This window comes from Chenopodium quinoa, unplaced genomic scaffold, assembly GCF_001683475.1.
Source record: "Chenopodium quinoa cultivar QQ74 unplaced genomic scaffold, ASM168347v1, whole genome shotgun sequence".
NCBI classification, from domain to species: Eukaryota; Viridiplantae; Streptophyta; class Magnoliopsida; order Caryophyllales; family Amaranthaceae; genus Chenopodium; species Chenopodium quinoa.
This window is the reverse complement of record NW_018742390.1, coordinates 5637941-5659260: the sequence shown is the minus strand read 5'-3', so window position 1 is coordinate 5659260 and position 21320 is coordinate 5637941. Positions and strand designations below refer to the sequence as shown.

General features: G+C 34.9%; 1 protein-coding gene across 1 annotated transcript; it reads right to left on the bottom strand.

The window, feature by feature from the left end:
* Positions 1-15309: 15309 nt before the first annotated feature.
* On the bottom strand, positions 15310-19843 carry LOC110700306 (CASP-like protein 4A1). The gene is made up of 3 exons (XM_021877828.1): positions 18981-19843; positions 18580-18712; positions 15310-15741 (listed from the first exon to the last, which is right to left on the bottom strand). The coding sequence occupies exons 1-3, from the start codon at positions 19532-19534 to the stop codon at positions 15556-15558; spliced, it is 873 nt and encodes a 290-aa protein (XP_021733520.1). The 5' UTR covers positions 19535-19843; the 3' UTR covers positions 15310-15555.
* Positions 19844-21320: the final 1477 nt, after the last annotated feature.

Genomic DNA, 21320 nt, shown 5'->3' with positions numbered 1-21320 from the left:
TTGTGCTTCAACCCACTTTGTGAAGTAATCAATTGCTACTAGGATGTATTCGTGACCTCCTGTGCCAGGAGGGGTAATTTTACCAATAATATCAATTCCCCATGTAGAGAATGGCCATGGTGAAGTGTAGGTGTAGAGTAGAGACGGAGGAACATGTTGTAAGTTAGCGTAAATTTGGCACTTATGGCATCTTTTTACATATTGATGACAATCCCTATTCATGGTAGTCCAATAATATCCTTTTCGCATTATCTTTTGGACTAGCATTTTGACATTAACATGGGTTCCACAATGCCTTCGTGGACTATCCTCATAGCTCTTTGGACTTATTTTTTTCCCACACATAAAAGAGCTCGACCCTTAGGTACCCTTTTATGTAATTCGTTGTCTCTGAGTACATATTGGGAAGCCAAGAGTCTTAATGCTCATTTTGCTCTTTTGTCAGCATGCGGAGGATATTCTCCTTTGGTGACGTAATTGAGTATATCCGTATACCATGGTTCTTCTTCTTCTTCATCTTGGATCACTTCATCATCTTTTATAGCTTGAATGTAGGTCGACTTATGCCTTTTCTCTATGGTTAGAGGCATTTGCTCGATTTCCGTAGGAATCCTAACCATTGAGGCTAGTCTTTCCAAGACATCAGCAAATTGGTTTTCCTCTCTAGGTAGATAGGTGTATTCTACCTTTTCCAACTGGTTGGTGAGAGTTTCCAGATAGTTTTGGTAAGGGGCTAAACTTTCCCTCCTTACTTTCCATCTTTTAGATATTTGGTTGATGACCAGGGAAGAGTCTCCGAATATTTGTAATTTCTTTACTCCTAATGCCAAAGCTGTTTCGAGGCCTACCACACATGCTTCGTATTCAGCAGCGTTGTTGGTAATGTCGAAATCTAGCTTTATAGAGATTGGAATGTGCTCTTCTTTAGGTGATACTAATAATGCTCCAACGCTACATCCCTTTTGGTTTAAGGCCCCGTCGAAGTATAAAGTCCAAGTATCATCTTCTATGACCATCAAGTCTTCATCTGGAAATTCGTTGTCATGCATTAGCGTCGAATCTTCTATTGGGAAATCCGCTAGGAAGTCAGAAACAACAGATCCTTTGATAGTCTTTTGAGGCATGAATCTGACATCGAATTGGACTAAATTGACTATCCACCTTGATATGCACCCATTGAGTGTAAACTTTTTGAACGGATACTTAAGTGGATCCATTCGAGAAACTACAAAGACTGTATGCACAAGCATGTAATGTCTTAGCTTGGCTGTGGCCCACACCAATGCGAGGCACAATTTATCAAGCGGTGTGTAGCGTACTTCATACTCGAGCATTTTCTTGCTTAGATAGTAGATTGCATTTTAATTTCCTTCTACTTCTTGTGCAAGCATAGCCCCCATTGTCTCTTTGGTGACGGTCAAGTACAACCTAAGAGGAATTCCTGGAAGCGTTGGTGCTAATACGGGAGGATTTACGAGATAAGCTTTGATCTTTTCAAAGGCTTTTTGACACTCGTCGTCCCATGTTATTGGAACATTCTTTTTGAGCTTCTTGAATATTAGTTCACATATCATTGTTAACTTTGATATGAACCTACTTTTATATTGCAATCGGCCAATAAATCCTTGAATTTGTTTCTCGTTTTTTGGCGGCGGCATTAACATGATCGCCTTGATAGGTTGGGTCTATCTCTATTGCTCTAGAGCTTATGACATACACCAAGAGCTTGCCTGAGGTGACTCCAAAAGCACACTTAAATGGATTCAACCTCATGTTGTATTTTCTTAGCCTTTCAAAGAATTTTCTTAAGGCTACTTTATGTCCTGGGCGATCTTATGACTTCACAATCATATCATCTACATATACTTCAACCTCTTTGTGCATCATATCATGGATTAGGGCAGTTGCTACTCGTTGGTAAGTAGCACCCGCGTTTTTCAACCCGAATGGCATAACCGTGTAACAGTAAGTACCCCAAGGTGTTATGAACGTCGTTTTCTCCATGTCTTCTTCTGCCATGAGAATCTGGTTGTATCCCGTGTATCCATCCATAAATGAAAGAAGCACATGATTTGATGTATTATCTACTAAAATATTGATGTGTGGTAAAGGGAAGTCGTCCTTTGGACTTGCCTTATTTAAATCTCGATAGTCGACACACATTCTTACCCTTCCATCCTTTTTCGGAACTGGGACTACATTTGCTACCCATTCGGGGTATTTGGATACCATGATAAAACCTGCAATTCTTTTCTTTTGAACTTCTTCTTTTATTTTAAGAGCTACGTCGGGTTTCATTCGACGCAGCTTTTGTTTTACAGGTTTCATTCCTGGAATTAGTGGTATAGTGTGTGGAGCTATATCTCTATTAATGCCTGGCATGTCTTCATATGACAAAGAAAATACATTGAAAAATTCTTTGAGTAGATTTATTAATCGGTTCTTTCTTATTTATTAAGTGTTAATCCGATTTTAACTTCTCTTTTAATGGTTGAATCATTTGAGATATCAACCATTTCAGTAGCCTCAATTAGCGGTGTTTTCTTTTCGAGTGTTTACATTGCTTTAATAATTTCTTTGTCATTTTCATTGTTAGTTAAGCAATGCTCGTCATTTTGGGTTAATGAAAAACACGAGGAGTAAGAGGAAGAAGACATATTATTAAATTCTGAAATCATTACATCGAATAAAGAAATGTCCTCAGGGACTTGATTGCTAACTATCCTAGGAGTAGAAATAGAAAAATTAGAAACAGGGGGTGCTATAGTTAAGGACTTAGAAGACTCTAAAGGAAAAGACTCTGACTCTTACTCTGACTCAGACGACTCTTCAAACATTGGTCCTTGCCATATTGTTATTAAGATTTTTCTTCCACTCGATGTAGTCACCTTGAGCGTCTTGCGTCATCCTTGCACTAAATCCTCCGCTGGAGTGATAAGCTTCGAAGGGTCAAAGTTCTCGTTTTGTAGGACCGTTTGAATGAGCGAGGAATTATCCTCTATATATTTTGGCTCATCCTTTTCATGCCCAAAGAGTAGTCCCATGATATTAAAGTCAAAGCATGGGGGTGCTTTCTCCTTGTGAATAGGAGTTGGGATCTCGTCTAGAAAGTAACAACCCAGAAAGATTTTGAACCCAGGTTGCCTTATGCCATTTACAACGAAACATTCGGGAAATTCGTAGCATGGATAGTCCTCTCCTTCTCTTATGAATTTTCCATTGAGAGTAAGAGGATAGTGGTCCATTGGGATTGCTTTCTTTTGGGTGCGAGCGTTCCTACGCGCATTAGATCTTTCCTGGGCTCGCTTAAGATCTTTCCGAATCGGTTCGAAACCAAGTCCGAAAGTATCTAACTTAGGGAGGCCAGATAATTCCAAACTCTATTAACTTTTTAAAATTTAATTAATCTACTAAACTTTGGTAATTGGTTTGAAATAAAACATGGAGTAATCCTATAAATTGAAAGCCTTTAATTAAAAGATTCAAGAACAAATTCTGAAACATGCAGTATGTAGGGGATATACTAATGAATTAAACACTCAAAACACAATAAATTCTAAAAGCTATCCTTCAATTAAAAATCTTATCATAAAGATGCATTAAACATACCAAATTAAACCTTTTTTTTTTTTTGCAATCTCTTTTTTTTCACAGGATGTTCTTTAAATGTTGCTTACAACAACACAACAAACAATGAATAGGTTAAATACAACAAAAAACACCCCCAAAAAAACGACTGAAAGCTTTTGAACTAGATGAAATGGAACAAAAAAAAAAAAAACAGGCTGTTACATAAGAGCATACCCAAATCATTATGGAAAAAGGTTCTAATTATTTCAATAAATATAGCGAAATTCAAAATATAAAGTTGAAAAATTCAATTGGAAAATAGAATCGACTCAGAGTTATTGGAAAAATTAAAAGGTTAAATCTAACTAAATAGATGATAATCATGTGAAAATTTTTACCTGATGAATATTCCAGCAAATCGTATGGGCTGACAAGATTGTTTGAAACTCATGAATTGAACTGCAAATGAAGCAATTAAAAACAAAGATCCAGCAAAAAGGTTAATAATTTTAATGATTAGGGTTCTTTAGTACGAGTTGATATTGACATTTGGATTGATTGAATCTCACAAATTGAATTGATGATTGATGAATCAAGCAAAGAAATTGGGGAATTTTTATTATTATACTCAAAAGTGAGAGGTTAGGGATTGAGTAAGAATCCATTAGTGGAATATTGGGAATAGTGACATTTGCTTTTTGAAACAATTCACTTGCTTAAAATTTTAAGTGGCGCGTTTATTTAGCTTCAGCAACGCTATATTGCGGTACTCTTTATTTTGTGCCTCAATTTAACACGGAACTAGTGTGTGATCCGGGCTTTGTTCCGGGTAATACTTGTTTAATTTTATCAGACTCTAATCTTGGTCAATAAAATGGAGAAATTAAGTGAAGAACCCTAACTTGAAGTTAGAGTTTTCGATTCGACTTGTTTTTATGAATTTTTTTGTTTGTTGTTGTGACATGTTTAATATATTGCAACAACTTTCATGTGAAGTGGTAAAGTATATATCCTATATGAGCATGTACAAGCATATATGTGTTTTTTAATTTTAAATTTGTGCTTGAACTTTATTTCTCATTTTTTGCTCAAATAGACTATACTTGTTAATTATAATGTAAATTGAAGTGTTTAGAACAACAATTATGCATAAAAATTATAAATGAAATTTTGAACTTTAATAATAGCGTGAAATTGTTCTTGTGACTCATGTTTATTTATTTTCACGCATAAGTTGCAAAACTGGTTTTATTAATTATAAAAATAACCCATGGTTATTATTATTCACTTATAAAAATGTGATTTCAAGATTTGCACAAAACTAGTTAGTTTAAAAAATTCTTGAAGACATCATCGAACTAGAATAGTATGGCTATACTTCGGGCTTTTGAGCCCCCATTTCATGTTTTCAAATATTGTAGCCCCCATTTTATGTTTTTCGAATATCGTAGTCCCTAATGTTGGGTGACTTCGATGACTTGTTTGTTTTCAATAATTAGACCCTTTCATTTTGCTTGAAATGGGTCTAGAAATCCTGTGTTTCGTCTTATTATGATAACAACTAGGATCTTGGAAACAATAAATTAATGTGTTTAAATCGTTTTTGACCATTAGTAGTATTGGTCATTCATTAGAACAAGTTAGAGGGAAAATGAAATGTTGTTCAAATTTTTCCTCTATTCTTGCTACTTTCGAATTCTTTACTTTGAGTTTAAATTTTGTTAATGTTTTGAAGCTCAAGAAAGTAGATGTTATCCTCCTTGCGAAATTCCGATGTGTGCAACAATGGAGGGATAATTTAAAACGAAGACTCCTTAATTTAGAATTTAGGAGTCCTTTGTTTACATTTTTACTCATGAAATTGTTTGTCTTATGTTAATAAAGTGTTTTGATACAATTTTCATGACGAATGATTGAGTACTAAACTTTCGTAGGAGCAAGTATGTTTTATGCATCATGATTTTGTTTCTTTTGCTGTATACTAGTCATACTCTCTAATCTTTAGTGTAAATTTGAAGTATTGAAACAACAATTATGCACTAAGATTAGTTTTTAGAGTTGAACTTGAAAATAGCTCGAGTATTTAACTTGTTTAATGGCCAAATTCAGTTGCAAACATAGTTTTCAAAGAAACAACATGATTATTAAACAACTGTGATACATTTGAAAATTATAAAGCTCGAGATCTACGTAAACCATTTGTAGTTTAGGCGATTCTCGAAAGTAGCTCGAATGGCATGAATATGTCATTTTTTCGTGGATATTGGAGCCCCCATATATCGGGTTATGCGCATTCTTGCTATTTCACAAGTCTTGGAGCCCCCAATTTGGGGTAGTTCTCATGACTTGCTATTGTTTAGGCCATTCTTATAATCATGATATTGAGATGGATCTATGTATATATCCTATTTTTTTTCCAGATATTTAGGATAGTGACATGGCTTTCACATTTTAGTTAAAGTCATGTTCAAGAAAGCAAATTAGTTCTTTGCTTGTCTATGTCTACAAACCAAAAACAATTGTGTTTAAGGTTTAGCAATCTTATCTAATGTTTGTAAATATCATTGCGGTGATTTTTATTCTCACAGTTGATTTAAAACATCAAATATTTTCTTTGTTCTTATCAATCTTTGATTTTGGTCTTGCAAGTTTGTTTACCATCCCTAAGCCAATGAGAACAAGTTCAAATTAAGAAGAAGTTGAATCTGAGTTCTTTCTTTTTGGAAATAGTTATGTATATACATGTATTATCCAACGGTTATTGAGAATATGAAAATTTATTTATTTGAGAAAATGAAACAAAAATTCAGAAAGGAAATTTTGAATACTATTTTTTGTTAGAAACATATTATTTCGAACTAGAGTTCAAAATTTGAAAAGGGTCCAATAATTTAAATAAAAATTTGTTTAGAAAAGCAACTTTTTTTAGTACGTAGGCAAAATATATAATCATATTAGTTTCAAAAATTGACCCAAAATGGAAAGAAAAGTCTAGCTCATAATTGATTGTGACTTTTTTATCCAAGATTGATGAAGGTAAGTTTTAATTTGGAACTTATTTCAACAAAGATATGAAAATGTGAGCAAACTTTCGTGTATCAGATTTTGTTTATGTTTTTCTTTTTAGTGTTTGTCATCATTGCCATATTTTTCTAGTTGAAAGTGAAGTTCTTTCAATTAAATAAGCACCATAGTTTGAAAATGAATGTTTATCAAACCTAGGTTTGGCGGAGTGTTAGAATAATTTATAAAATTGTTCTAATCACTTTCCAAAATATTGTCTTATTTTAAAACAAAAGTTGAGGTGAGACCTATATTTTTGTAGCCCCCAAGTGTAACCTTAGGTGGCTTTTTGCAATTCATGTATACACATGGTAGGGGATATTTCTCATGTTTATTTGAAGCCCCAAGATTTGTATTTTTAATTTGTGGAACATTGCATATGTTTATCATGAATTGTATGATCAAGTAACATAATTAATGATCTTGGTCAAATAATAGAAATTGGTATTCTTCCATTTTGTCATTCAAAGTTATTAAGACGGTTCGTGATAAGCTTTGCATGACATTGATTTTGTAGCATAAATAGCGTGTTGACAAGCGCACTTTAGGGCGCGCTTTAGAGCATATTTTAGGATGATTTTGGATGTATTTGGGGCCGCTTTGGCCGATTATTACCTTGTTATGCTTACGTTCCCCATATTACGTGCTTCACGGGTTTTCGGTTTGTTTTTGATGTGTTTTCAGGTAATACGAGTTTAATCGGATCCCGAGCCCTTGATGCGTAACCGAGCTAGCCTTGACCGGAGTCCGAGGAGTTAAGGAAGTTCAAGTGTCGTGCATTGATTACATAGCACAGGCAGCACGGCCGTGTTACCATAGGCACACCCGTGCTGGCCTATAAGCAAGCAACCCCAGGCAAGCACGGCCGTGCAAGCCAATAGCACGGCCGTGTCAGTATCCACGCACCCGCACGGCCGTGCCAGATGTTGCCCGTGCCCGTGTCAGCTTCAGTATGAGCCCCGTGCTAGAGCATATTCAGCACGGCCGTGTCATTTTTAGCACGGCCGTGCCAGGAAGCTGCACGGCCGTGCCATATATAGCACGACCGTGCCAATTTGAAGAAGAAATCCGGTTTACTTACTGACAAGCTAGCACGGCCGTGCCAAATACAGCACGGCCGTGCTGATCCAGGGTTAACTGCGCGCTTGACTTCTACGCATTAGAAGACGTATATAAGGCCCAACTTTAAGAGGATTCCTCAGACAGTTTTAGAGATAGTTTTGAGAGCCTTTGTAGAGAGTTATTGGAGAACGTTCTTAGTATTAGAGATTCATTAGTTTTCTTAGAGATATTTCTAGAGATTTTAGTTTTTTTGGATTGATTTGAAGCAAGATTTGCGAAGATTCTTTGTATTATTCATTGACGACGGATATCAAAGTTCTGAACTTTTTCATTGATTCGCATCAATACAATTGGTATTATTCGTTCTTGTTTATTAATCAAGCTTTATTATTCCTTAATCAGAATTCATGTTTATATCTATTATGCTTTTGGAATTCATTATTGCTTTGATTATGAATATGTGTGAGTAGTCTCCTAGCTAGGGTTTCGGGATGAAACCCGGCCTAGGTAATCTATGTAATTGAGGATTGATTTTGATAAACGGATTGTGATTAAATTGATTATATGCGATTGCATGTTAATTCATTATAATAGGAGTAGCTAACCTAGAATCTTGAATTTGATTGCATGATATTCTTGATTTGAACAAGAGATTGTGAATTGAGTATTTCATTATTGAATGTGGTTTGATTATGTATCGAGTAATGTTAAGTGCATGAGAAATCCAAGCTTAGTATTGTCCGTTGTCTTCCTATCACATGATATTGATCAGACTTATAGTCTTTGCATATCCCGTTTGTCTCTATGATTCCTTGTTGCTTAGTTACCAATGGTTAGGCGGATTCCCGTTCTCCCTAGTGTCTTAGTTTATTGATTTATTCCATCTTATTAGTAGTATTTTAGAACACCATTTTCCATTGATTTCGAACTAGCTTAGGTTTAAGATTGATTTGCAATTACTCTCGTTCCTCATGGACCGAACCTTTATTTGCCATTGTACTTGGTTATAGGGTGTTCGTATAAGTATTGTTTGATTGAGAGTTAGATTGTAGCGACCGATTTAACCCTCGTCACGTGTTCAAATCTATAAATAGATAGAAGTGGGGATGTCCAGGCTTTTTTAGCCCCCAGTTTGAGGCAAAGAGCGAAAAAATTATACTATTTTTCAAGTATTTAATTGCCAAATGGGAGGGATCATCTTGACTTACCCCCCAAAAAAGAAATGAACAAAAAAAAGACAAATTTGTATAAAAAGGAAGGGGAGTCCAAAGAAAGAGAATTAGACATGTTTTCGAAAAGCAAGGATCATTGACTTAATATTTGAATCACCGTGATGACTTGGTAGTGAGGTATACGTGTGATAGCGATAACGATCGTTTTTTCATGTAGCGATCATGTTCAATCAATGTTCCTCGCTTGGAGAAGATGGAGATATCCTACGCATGCGGACATATTAGTTTCTCATGATAAGTGAGAACACCAATGTTCAAGAGTTGTAAAAGACATCTAAAGTTGACGTCGAGGCTGTTGATATATCAAATCAATTAATTGTATTAACTCTTTTTCTTTCTAGGCAATGTATATAAAACTTGAATTACCTTGGTAATAATAAATAGCCCTATTATTAAAAGACAATAAGATGAGTGTTTTTTTAAAAATGATTAGTCATCTCATTTTCTTGGCAAAAAATATGGAAAACATCAAATTTAATTTGATTCGATTGCTTTACTAAAATGGTGTCATCAAGCCAATGGCTATCATATCATCCAAATCATTTGATTTTATTTATATGATTTTGTAATCATAACTCAACACTTCATGCATTTTATATATGGGCATGACTACTCAATAGTAGGTGCATATGTGCAAAGGCCTAAGATTGGCCATATTTTCATGAAATGATGATTTTGGAATATGGTTATGGTCTACCTCAAGGAGGGCCTTTCCAAGGTTGTAACGTGGCTAGGCTTGGGGTTATGAAGAATGGACAAGCTCAACTATACTCCCATAATCCCTTACTTTTGGTGCTTATCAAATTAAAACCTTTCTGCTTTATGCGGCAACTTCCTACATTTGGTGCCTTTTTCCTTGTCCTCTCTCTCTCTCTTTTTTTTCTTTCTCTTTTTTTTTTGACAAGTTTCGTTTTGGATTTAGAACGATTTTTTTCTTTCTTTTACATTGGGTCTTTGGGTTTAGACTAAATTTGTGTCCCCCTCTTATATATGTTTCGTTCCCCCGATTTCCTATTTCTATCTTTTTGCACCATTTCCATCCCAAGGTATGGAATAATGTAGGTTGAATAATTAAGGCTCAACTGATGTGGTTCCCAAAAAGATGGATTTTCTCTAAGGTTAAGAACATGGGATTATCTTTGTTGAGTTTCTAGTTGCCACTTGTGTTGGTGAAATCATCATATCCTTTCTTTATGGACCAAAGATGGGCCTCTTTTCATCCAATACATCTTTTAAGCCAATGCTCATCAAGATTCTTAAAGTGTTGAGTATATATGCCTTTTGATATTGTCTGTTTGTATGTATATGTTTCATTTAATTTTAGCTAATAACAATAAAGAGATTGAAAAGAGAACATGATAGATGTACTTGAAAATATAATAATTTTTTTATTCATTAATTAATGAGAGTACAAAATAAGTGTGTTCCACAGCATGAATCTCCTAGTCTATCATTAAAAACAAAGGAAAGAAACAAAACAAGACCTAGGGTGCTACATCTTGAATTGTTGACAACTTCTTGAGATTGCGTCTTCGAGCTTTGTCCGTTTCCAACATAGGTGAAATCCTCTCTAAAAATCAAGTCCATCTATATGATTCATGGTTTTATTTATCAAGTCCCTTTCAATAAATGTTCCCACAATATAGACTTTTTGAAATGTGTCTAAACCAAGGTATTGTAAATGACACTTGTATGGTGGAGACATATTGTCTATGAACTTTGGGACAAGTTCATAATCCGGAGGTCTTTCTGAAAGAAGAGCAACCTTTGATCGCCACTTGGAAAAGAAGTCAATGAACCCTTCTTCTTCCCCTTGCTTAAGCAATTCAAGATAGTGCAAGGTAGTTGTGAGCTCGATGTTATTTCCATATTGGGTTCAAAACTCTTTTACCACGTCACTCCAAGTGGAAGTTTTTTTTCCATCGAGGTTATAAAACCATGATCTAGCAGTTGGGTCCAATGAAAGAGAAAAAGTACATGCATATAAGCTTGGCTCAACCCCTTTCAATGCCATAATTCTAATAAAGCTCATTAAGTGAGTCCTAGGATTGTCTGTAACCTTAAAGGTTGGCAAATCCGTAGTCAAGAACTTTTCTGGGAGAGTCTTGCCACTAAGTTGTGGTGCAAGCTCATAATTGAAGTACTTATTCCCTGAGTTAGCTTGAAGGACAAGTTTCTACAAGGGCTTTACTCTTTTGACTCTTGCTTTTTCTTGCAGAATGTTTTCTTTTTCTTTCTCTGCTTTTATTTTAGCCTTTATAGCTTTTTTATGAGCCTTCATTTAGGCTTCTTCTTCTCGTAGGGCCTTTAGGTTTTGGAGTTCCACTCTAAGTTTCTCCAATGCTGCTTTGTCACCCATGATTGGACTAGTATGCGATTGTGGAAGATGACTTAGTAATGTGTATTACGAGAAATTGAGCGCGTTCACTTAAATCTTTTCTACCAAGCATTCAAACAATGGATCAAAGTCAAAATAATTGTTTTATTTCTTTTTTTTTAATCCTTGTAATATGAATTCGCTTTAAGAAAGTTTATTGATGAAGAATATCAAAAAATTCATGAACAATTATTAATGGAATTTCATGATTTGTGTTGACTTCAGCAAGGTAATCATTTAAAGATTTTAGTTTAAATATTGTTTTCGAAAAAGGTAGAAGAGAAAGAAAATAAAGTTGGATTGAAAATGCTCATTAAATTTTTAGGAATATTAATCAACCCAAACATACTCCAAAAAATGATCAAATATACTATGGTATTTGTTGACCATTTAGATTACAATAAAGATTTATATCTTTTTTTTTTAATTATCATTCTCATACTGCTCATCTTCAAAAGAATAATATATTACTATTTGCTTAAAAAGAATGATGGCCTCCGAATGTAAAATCCAAGAAATAATTAAATCATTTTCTCGGTTTTATCATTAAATATCTTCTCTCTTTTTTTTAGAATAATAATTTTTTATCATACTTTTTTTTCCCCTTTTTTTTAAGAAATTTTTTTTTTCTTCTTTTTTTTTTTCATTCGCTCTCTCTCTCTCTCTCTCTTTTTTTTACTTTGTGTGGCAAACATCCCAAGTAAGGTTCTCGGGATTTTTTTTTAAACCATAGAAAAGGTAAATAAATTATACTCTTAAATCAAGGTTGATCAATTACAACTAAAACATGATGAACATGAAATTTTAAACCTTAGAAGAGGTATATAAATTATACTCTTAAATCAAGGTTGATCAATTACAACTAAAACATAATGAACATGAAAATAGGCACGTTTAAGAATAAACATAATGATGACGTCCTATTAAGGGATGCAAACTTCTAATGACGAACCTCATAAGAAGTAATGTTATTAGTTCGATTATAAAGTATGTAAACGAATTATCATAATAAAAAATAGTATCGCATGCAAATTTCTATCTTACGCTAAGGTGGAAAGTGCAACTTCAAGAGTAGCATCTGCCACATACTTTTTTTTTTTTTTTTTTTTTTTTTTTTTTTTACGAAAATTTAAAAAGAATGATAATTAATATATATTTTTTTATTTTTTGAAAAAAAGAAAAAAAAAAAGACGATCAAAGTAAAGGTAACTAAGTTAAACAGCGTTGTTAGCCAAAGTGATATTTTAGCACCTACTTAATGATTAACCTTGAAGCGACAATATCGTTTTCATCGTATAACATTGCTCGTAACGAGTCAAAGTCAACGTTGAACAGTGGGTGCGCACAAGACACAGAGTTGCGCGGAGGTGCCGCGCGCAACTTCTGAACTTGCTACACATATTAGCAATCTCATGGGCGTGTGTAATCTAGTCCCTTCCTACTTTCCAAATGATATAGTTCCTCAACAGCTTCCCTGATTGTATCAAATATTGAATCGTCCAAAGCAGCCTGATTTCCCTTCTTCTCTGGATGATGTATTAGTTGTATAAGATCTAGGGAGTCTGTAAAAACAATTAGTTGTTGGTACCCTTTCAGTCTCGCCCATTGGATAGCTTTTACACAAGCCAGAAGTTCCGCATGTAGAGATGAAAGCGCTTTTCCGAAAGTGCCTCCACCTTCCAAAAAGATTATTTGGTCAAAGGAGTAAGCCCAGCACATGCCAACATTCCCCGTACTCTTATGCCATGAGCCATCCACCATTACGGTCACCTCTAATTTGTCATCCCGAGCAATGAAACGTTCATCTTCACTGCCAATGTTAACTCTAACAAAACCCGTCGGTGCACCATTATCCCCCATCCCCTTAGTTGTTAGTGAGCATCTATCCTCCAGCCTTTCCGCATTGTAATGTTGTAGTACATGAATAAGTCCACCAGATACCCTCCCTAATTGTTAAAAACCCTCCCTCATTGTTAAAAACCCTTCCATTCCTTGTCAACCAAAGGCTCCAAAGCACCCCGATGAACATATTAATCCGTTCACTATTCTTCCCATCCCTGCTATTAAAAAGCAGGAGATAATTCTCCGTTGCACAGGAGTAGATTCATCAGCATCAGACGAAATATGCAGTGGACAATTTTTCCAAGCATACCTCGCAAAAAAGCACATCCTAAACAAATGTTGCAGATCTTCTGTCGCCATACCACATGAGTCGCACGTATCCTCTACATCCACCCCTCCACTGGCCAAGTTTGACTTAACTGCCAAACCATTCGTATCGAGCTTCCACAAGAATAAGCTCCATTTGAGCTTGTAAATAAGTTTGTAAAAGACAGTATCTCCTAAATAAGTTTGTAAAAGACAGTATCTCCTAAATCCTCATGTTTTAAAGAAAACTCACGCATTAGATAAGCATATCATGTTTTAACAGTGTACATTCCAGAGGAATGTCCTCCCCAATAAAGAACATCCTTCTACTCACAAGAAGGTAACTCCATATCTAGAATCTTTTGAGCCGTAATCCATTCAAATCTACCCTTGATGATTGGCACATCACATTCCATAATCTAATGTTGTGAGAGATTAGATCTTTTACCCTTCCCGAGCCAATCCCACCTAGGAGTTGGTCTGATTTAAATTCTAGAACAGAGCCCTGCATCCATTACATATTTCCGATCTTAACCTTATCCGCATTATGAATAATAATGTGAGTAAATAAGTAACCACTACTAAATGTTTAATCTGAAAGAATTAGAATTGCCATCGTTCTTCTATGTTAACCTCATTAATATCTTTACGTTATCAAGACCTTTTTCATCAACACAACTTCATATAGAAAGGAAAAAAACAAAAACAAAAACAAAAACAAAAACAAAAACTTAGGGCTTGTTTGGCATCATTTTTGGTTTTCAGTTTCCTTTTTTTTGAAAACCAAAAACCAAAAACAGAAAACAAGAAAAAGGTGTTTCCACTTTCCTGTTGTCAGTTTTCAAAATTATTATAATTTCAAAAACCAAAAAATAGAAAACCACAACAATGTCAAACGAACCCTTAGGAATTTATTAGAATTCCAACGGAGTGACATAGCTTAAAGAGGAATTGATCTCATTAGGCATTAGCATGAAACTAGTTTAGATTTAAGAGCCTTTCTAGAACCTTTTAACTGTTATAATTTGGCTCTTGTTAGATGCGAGACTATTATCTTCAAAATTCTTATTTATGCATAGCTTAATAGTGACTTGCATATGCATTGCTACTTACTTGAAAGACTACAGAAGACGGTGTTTTAAAGTATAAGTAATTTATTTCAGCATTTTTAAGTAAAAACTACCTTATCAATTGAGTTTCGCTAGAAACTACCATATATACAAGAAATGTCATATACAAGAAATGTCGTAATTAACTACCATGTAATCTTACGTTGGAGTAATCCTGTTAACTTGGTTTTCTAGCGTTAACCATGTCACACGACTCTCACTTAACAATTAGTGACCCCAAGTTATATGTATAATTATCAGTCAAGTATACTCTATATAACCTTACAATAAACATAGATTTTTTATTCAACGAAGTCCAAAATACATAAGATATTTTTTAATATAGTATAGTTTAGATCAAATACAGAATGTGCATCATATATTAGCTAATTTCTCTTGTCTTATTTATACCTATGAATTCAAAATTAGCAATTTTAATCGAATAAAACAGACTATGATATATGTTCGTTTAATCATTAAGTAGCTTTTTTTTCTTTTTTTTTTTTTTTTTCTGAAACAATAATCATTAATTAGCTTTGGAAGCCACAAATCCATCTATATCATTAGCTAGATAAGTTATATTATGGTGAATTCAATTTGAAATTATTTTAATCATTACAAGGTTTTTTGTGTATCACATACATAGTTAATACTTTCTCCGTTTTTCTTTTATTGCACCAGAAATTTAAGTTCTCAATACATCAGTCTAATTGACGTGGTTGGAAAAAAAAATAATAAACAATAATAATTTGGAGTAATATTTTACTAGCTTAGCTGCTTAGGTATCCATGGAAAAGAATTTGAGAACATAACATCCTAATTCCTAAATAGATAATACTACTTCGTACAACACAATGCTTGAAAAAAGTAACAAAACATTACATCGATCTTAAAGTACATACAAGTAACTAGCATGTACATAAAAAAGAAAAAGACGTAGATCAATGCGTCAATCCACAATGCATAATACAAGTATATTTGTAAATGGCATGTTTTAAGTTAACTTTTGAGTACAAAGTAAATAGCCAGAGATGATAGAGGTAAAGGCAAAGGCAACGAAAGATACTCCAATTGATGCAGTTGCCATAGCGGGGAAATTGTCATTACCCCAGTTGGAAATCCAGTCATCCACTCTTGTAAAAGCCGAAGATGAGGCTGATAGTAGAAGATATGCCAACACCTGCCATTCAAAAGACAGTACAGATTTTCAAAAAACAGTACAAAACTTTAGATTTCCGAATTAAAATGTATGTGAACATATAACTAGCAAGGATCAGGATCATGTAAACCTGACAAAGGGTTTCAATCTTAATAAAGAAAAATACCCGATGAAACTAAATCAGCTTTAGGACGACATCCGACCGAATTTAATCAACTGAAACTAACACAATCAAAACAGTAGTAAAACCAAACTTTTCTAGAGATTAATATTGTCACTGTCTAAAATACATTAAAATCATTTTTTGTCAACTCTCTTGCAAGTTGCAACCCCAGCGGTCTTCCAAACTCATTTTCGACCCCACTGTCTTCCCTTTCATATTATCTTCCTTAAAATCTTCAGTGACATAAAAGTATAGGAGACGCTAGAACAAATCAGGGACAAGAGCCATTCAAATTTCTTCAAGGGTGAGTCCATGATAAAGACACCTGCCATGGGGGTAGTACAATATCAAGGCTGAAACATCATCTTTACAGTTTTGGGTTAGATAAAGAGTGAAGTAAAGAGCAAGAGAAAAGAAGGTGGGTGTAAAAAGAAAGAGAGACGGCGAGGGGAATGGTTGGGATCGAGGGGATTGTTTCACGGTAAAGGGGAGGGGTGGGGCGGTAGTTTGGGGGATTATGTAAGAATCGGAACATCAGGGCCGGCTATTGGGCTGTGCACAGGGCCTCATGTTACTTGGGCCCCCAAAATCTGTATAATCAGTTTAAGTATAAAAACAATATACAATGAATAAATGCAAATTATAACAAAGTCGTTGAGTTGGTTTTTGTAGCTATTCATTGATTCAGAGCCTTGGTCGGTAGATTCGAGTTCGACTCTCCCCACACGCACCAATGTTTGTACATAGCTTTTAATATGAAGTTTAATTACTTATATTAATTTCTAAATAATTTAAGTTCCCGTCAAAAAAAAAAAAAAAAAAGATAATGCTTAATAACAAGTCAAACTCACATATTGTCATGTGTGTTAAGTTTAAGCGTGTCAATTGCTCGAGTATTATGGAATGGAGATAATAAAAAAATAGGAATTCAATAATTTTTTTTATTTTTTATTTTTTACACCAGATTCATATTTTAAATAGCACAAGGCCCCCAAAAAGTTCAAGACGGCCCTGAGGATCATTTAAAGACCTACTAGATGATATGAAGGGTGGCAATGAGAATACAATTGAGGTTAGTTTACGATCAACATTTCCAAACATAAATAATAAAAGAATTCAGCACGGACAGTATCTACTCTTTCCAATCTGCTACTTGTGACATACAAGCAAAATAAAGAATTACTCTACTAGATTCCACGAGTAAGGTACTCGTTTGTTATTACGATTAGATATGTAAAATTATCTTTCACCTCTACCTACAACTGAAAATGAGACAGTTACAAGAGGCCTATTTAAGGTTTATTATGTAGTAGTACTTCAAAAAGTAGAGAATTTAATATGACAAGAAATACCGACCATTTATATGGAAAACAAAAAATAGAATAAAGGTGATAAAAATGCAATCCCAGCAGCACTAAAAATTCTTCAAAGCAAAGTAATCCTCTTGATCAAGTTGATCTTCCAAATTTTATAGCCAAGGAAAAGGCATCCCGTTTAAGTATTTTGTGGGAGTATTACCTTTTCAGACTAGTTACACCAAGATGCACTCACATAAAAACTGATACTGCATTTTATATTTGATAATATCCGAGGAGATACAAACATGTTGAAAGATATAGATAATGTTTCCTAAATTTTGGCTCGCAGTTTTCAGATTGGTTTGCAATCTTTACACCCGAAAAGTCTAAGAACCTACTTCGGCTCATGAAATTTCATCATAATTTTGCTTGCAAAACTTGACCTAACAAATATCCTAATTGAACTTCTTCCATATATTTTCTTTCAGACTTACTATGACTTCGAGCATAACAACCAGACATCACAAAAACTAATGCCAACATGGATATTTTGGGGGAGGGGTGGTATTGTACTGGTGAGTACCAACTACTGACTAGATACGAATGAAAATACAACCCCTACAAACCTCCAAATGCATAAGATTGTGTATACAAAGATAGTTTTTGTTGCACCTAACCACCTATATAGAATCTTGCACTAGTTTTGTGGCTTACATAAAGCATCTTAAATTATCTATGCCACTACCATCTTCAGAAAATCAGAACCCTTCTTGTCAATATGAAAGCCTGGTATTTAGGATATAATTAACATCTACTACCCATTGTTTCTATTATAAACAAGAAAATGATAGAACATTAATGTTTCTAGACACTTTAATTCGTATAATTTCTAGATTTGTATAGACTATAGAGTGTACGCCAACACAAAAGTAAGAAAACCCAAATGACTTTAACTAGACATTCACTTAATCGATCAGATTTGCACTTCAGATAGATAGTCACATAAAAACTTTGCCATGCTTACATATATACTTCAAATTGGGAATAGCAGAGGATGTGTATGTTAAAGGCACGATAGCATAAAGTAAGCTTACAAGTTAACTTCGGAATTATTTACCTTCAGCTTATCATTTAGGCACAACCGCACAAACCTCAATTATTAAGACAAATATACAAGAGGCAGTTTTTTAGAAGTGGGTGAACATTTTATAATTCAATCAAGAACATAATTCCAAAAATTGAAAGCTTTCTTCCCACAACAAACTACAATAATTAAATAACATAGTTTAGTATTTTGGGCAATATCAAGTTCAATCACCAATTCACCACTACGAAAAATGCAATAATGCAGCAAAGAAATAAATCAAAAGATTCAAAAAATTGTAAAACATTACTAACCTGATCACTAGCAAAATCGAAAGCATACCGAACTTGGCTCCTAGAATCCTTTCTTGTAGTCAATTGGAGAAGCAGATCAAGTCCTTGAAGACCAGAGTACGCAAAGCCGATAACATTTACTGACATCGCGTACCTGTACACCGTCACATTTAAATTAATCCCAATTCATGCATACTTTCAAGTTCTAATTATGTAACAACAGAACCCTATGTACAAGTATCAGATACTCATCATCATAAGTCAGATAAAATAATTTCTCCATTGGTAAATGGTAAAATTCAATAACAAGTCCAAAATCTTACAGTATATTGGAATTATATTACCATCATAATCGAAATTAAAATATGTGTAGCAAATTCAATTATCATAGTCGATAATAACCAAACAAAGAAAAAAAAAACCTGAATTCGATGTAACGATCAAAAGAGTCAAGAGCCCAACCGCGATTCTTATCAGCAGCCATGACAGAGAACGAAATCAAACATAAAACAAATTCGATTAACCGCAACACCAAACCCGCTCTTTTAACCATCTTCCCATTCTTAGCCCTCTTTAACGCCGGCAGTTGTTGCCTGTTAGCTGTGCTAATCTTTTCACTAGCCAACCCGGTCCCGTCTTCGGGTTCAGTCTTGGTTATCCTCTCAGGTGGGTCACGGGTTAACCGGCTGGTCCCTTGAACCGGAACTAGTGACTGAACCGGGATGGGGTTTAGAGACGGAGAGGGGGAAGTGAAGGTTTCTTTGGTGGGTGAGAGAGCGTGGCAAGTGTGGTCAGAGTCAATGGAAGAAATAGAAGAGGTGGGTGAATGAGCGAGTGGAGAAGTGGTGGGGAGCTGGTGGGAGGAGAGAGAAGTGGAAGATGAAGATTCCATTTGATTTTTTGGGTTTAAGTGTGATGATGGTTTTGTTGTTTGTTGTTGAATTGCATCTTCTTCTTGTTCTTGTATTTGAACCATTGAAGAGGAGAAATGTTGACTGTGTTTTGCTAATAGTTGAAGAAGAAATGAAGGAGTGTAGTCAGAAAGGTGAGAGTGGAACTGTGCTAAGGGTTTAACACTTTAACTATATTCTCTACTTTGTGGGTTGAGGGATGAAAAATGGTACTCTAAGACCATTTTCAGCAGTGACGAAAAAAAAAAACCTCTCAATCTCTCTCTACCCACTTTCTCACTCCTCCCATACAATTTCTCTCATCAAATGTTTTTTTCACCACAGCAATGAGGAGAAAAAAAAACCTCTCATCACTTTCTCCTCCACTATTTTTTAATTTATTTTTTAATTACGTTTAAAAATAATTTAATAAAAATTTATAATTACGTTTAAAAATATTAATAATACTAACTGGAAATATTTTTTATAAGAAATAATTATAATAATAATAATAATAACAAGAAGAAATTGGGAAAATATGTTAATTTCTCTAATTTATGGGTTTTTTTTGAAAGTATATCAAAATACATGTTTATTTATAGAGAAAAAAAATTTATGGTCGTTGGTGAATTTTTTTTTTTTTTTAAATAATTACAACGGTTATATTTCAAATACAAAATATAACCGTTGTAAAAAAACAACAAAAGCAGTGGGGGCCACATGTTACTGTTCATCACCAAAAGCCCTCAACTCTTGAGGGTTTTTATTTTCACTCATCGGTGAGTGTTTTTTCACTCACTGATGTAGTGTTCGGATTTTTTTTTTTACACCCTTATTTTTACTCGTGAGGGCTTTTCTCCTCACTGCTGGGAGTGCTCTAAACAATAAGGGATTTGTTAAACATCGCCCACAAATTACTACAAAAAGCCCACAAAATTCACTTGGTTTCCCAAAATTTCTTAAAAAAAAAAACACTCACACTCTCATCACTCACACTCTCATTGCTCATCTTCTTTCAACCTCTCTAAAAAAAAAAATTCAAAATAACGGCAATGTCGAGGCGGCAAGGCAAGGAAGTGGCGGCGGCGGCGGAGGGAAGGATGTCCCAAGGAGGAAAGGTATATTTTGTTTAAAAAAAAAAAAAAAGGGAAAACCGCCGTGAACGCGGTGGGGCGCCCTGGCTGGACGCCCAGCCGGCGGTGGTGGCGCCAGATGCAGACGCCGCCACCAGTTCGCTGGCGCCTGGGCTGGACGCCACAGCCACGGCTGCGGCGCTTAGACTAAACGCCACAACCGTGGCGGTGGCGTCCAGCCCAGGCGCCAGCCAACTGGTGGCGGCGTCTGCATCTGGCGCCACCACCGCCGGCTGGGCGTCCAGCCAGGGCGCCCCCCCCCCCCCATTTTTTTTTTTATTTTTTTTTTAATTTTTTTAAAAAATTGTTTTTAATTTTTTTTTTTTTTTTTTGTAATATAATTTTGAATTGTTTTTATATTTTGTTGTTTATTTTTATAATTTTTTTCAATTTCGTTGTATTTTTTCTACGTTTATATTTTGTTTACTATTATTTGTATGTTTTTAGTGTATTTGATTTGCGATGATGATTATTTATCGTATAAATTTTTGTATGTTTATATATTTTAAAATTTTGTGTAGGGTCGTCATGGTGGGGGGAAGAATATAGAGCTTCTTAGTAGAAGTTATTCAGTGGAGAGGTCGGGGCATAGACATGTCAGATCCCGTGGTATTTCGGCCTCAGTTCGTAGAGAACGGATCCACCGTCGGGATGAGGATGATGATGACGATGATGATGCTGAGGAGGGTGACCAGGAGGAGGAGCAGGAAGAGGGCGCAGATGAGGATGAGGATGTGGA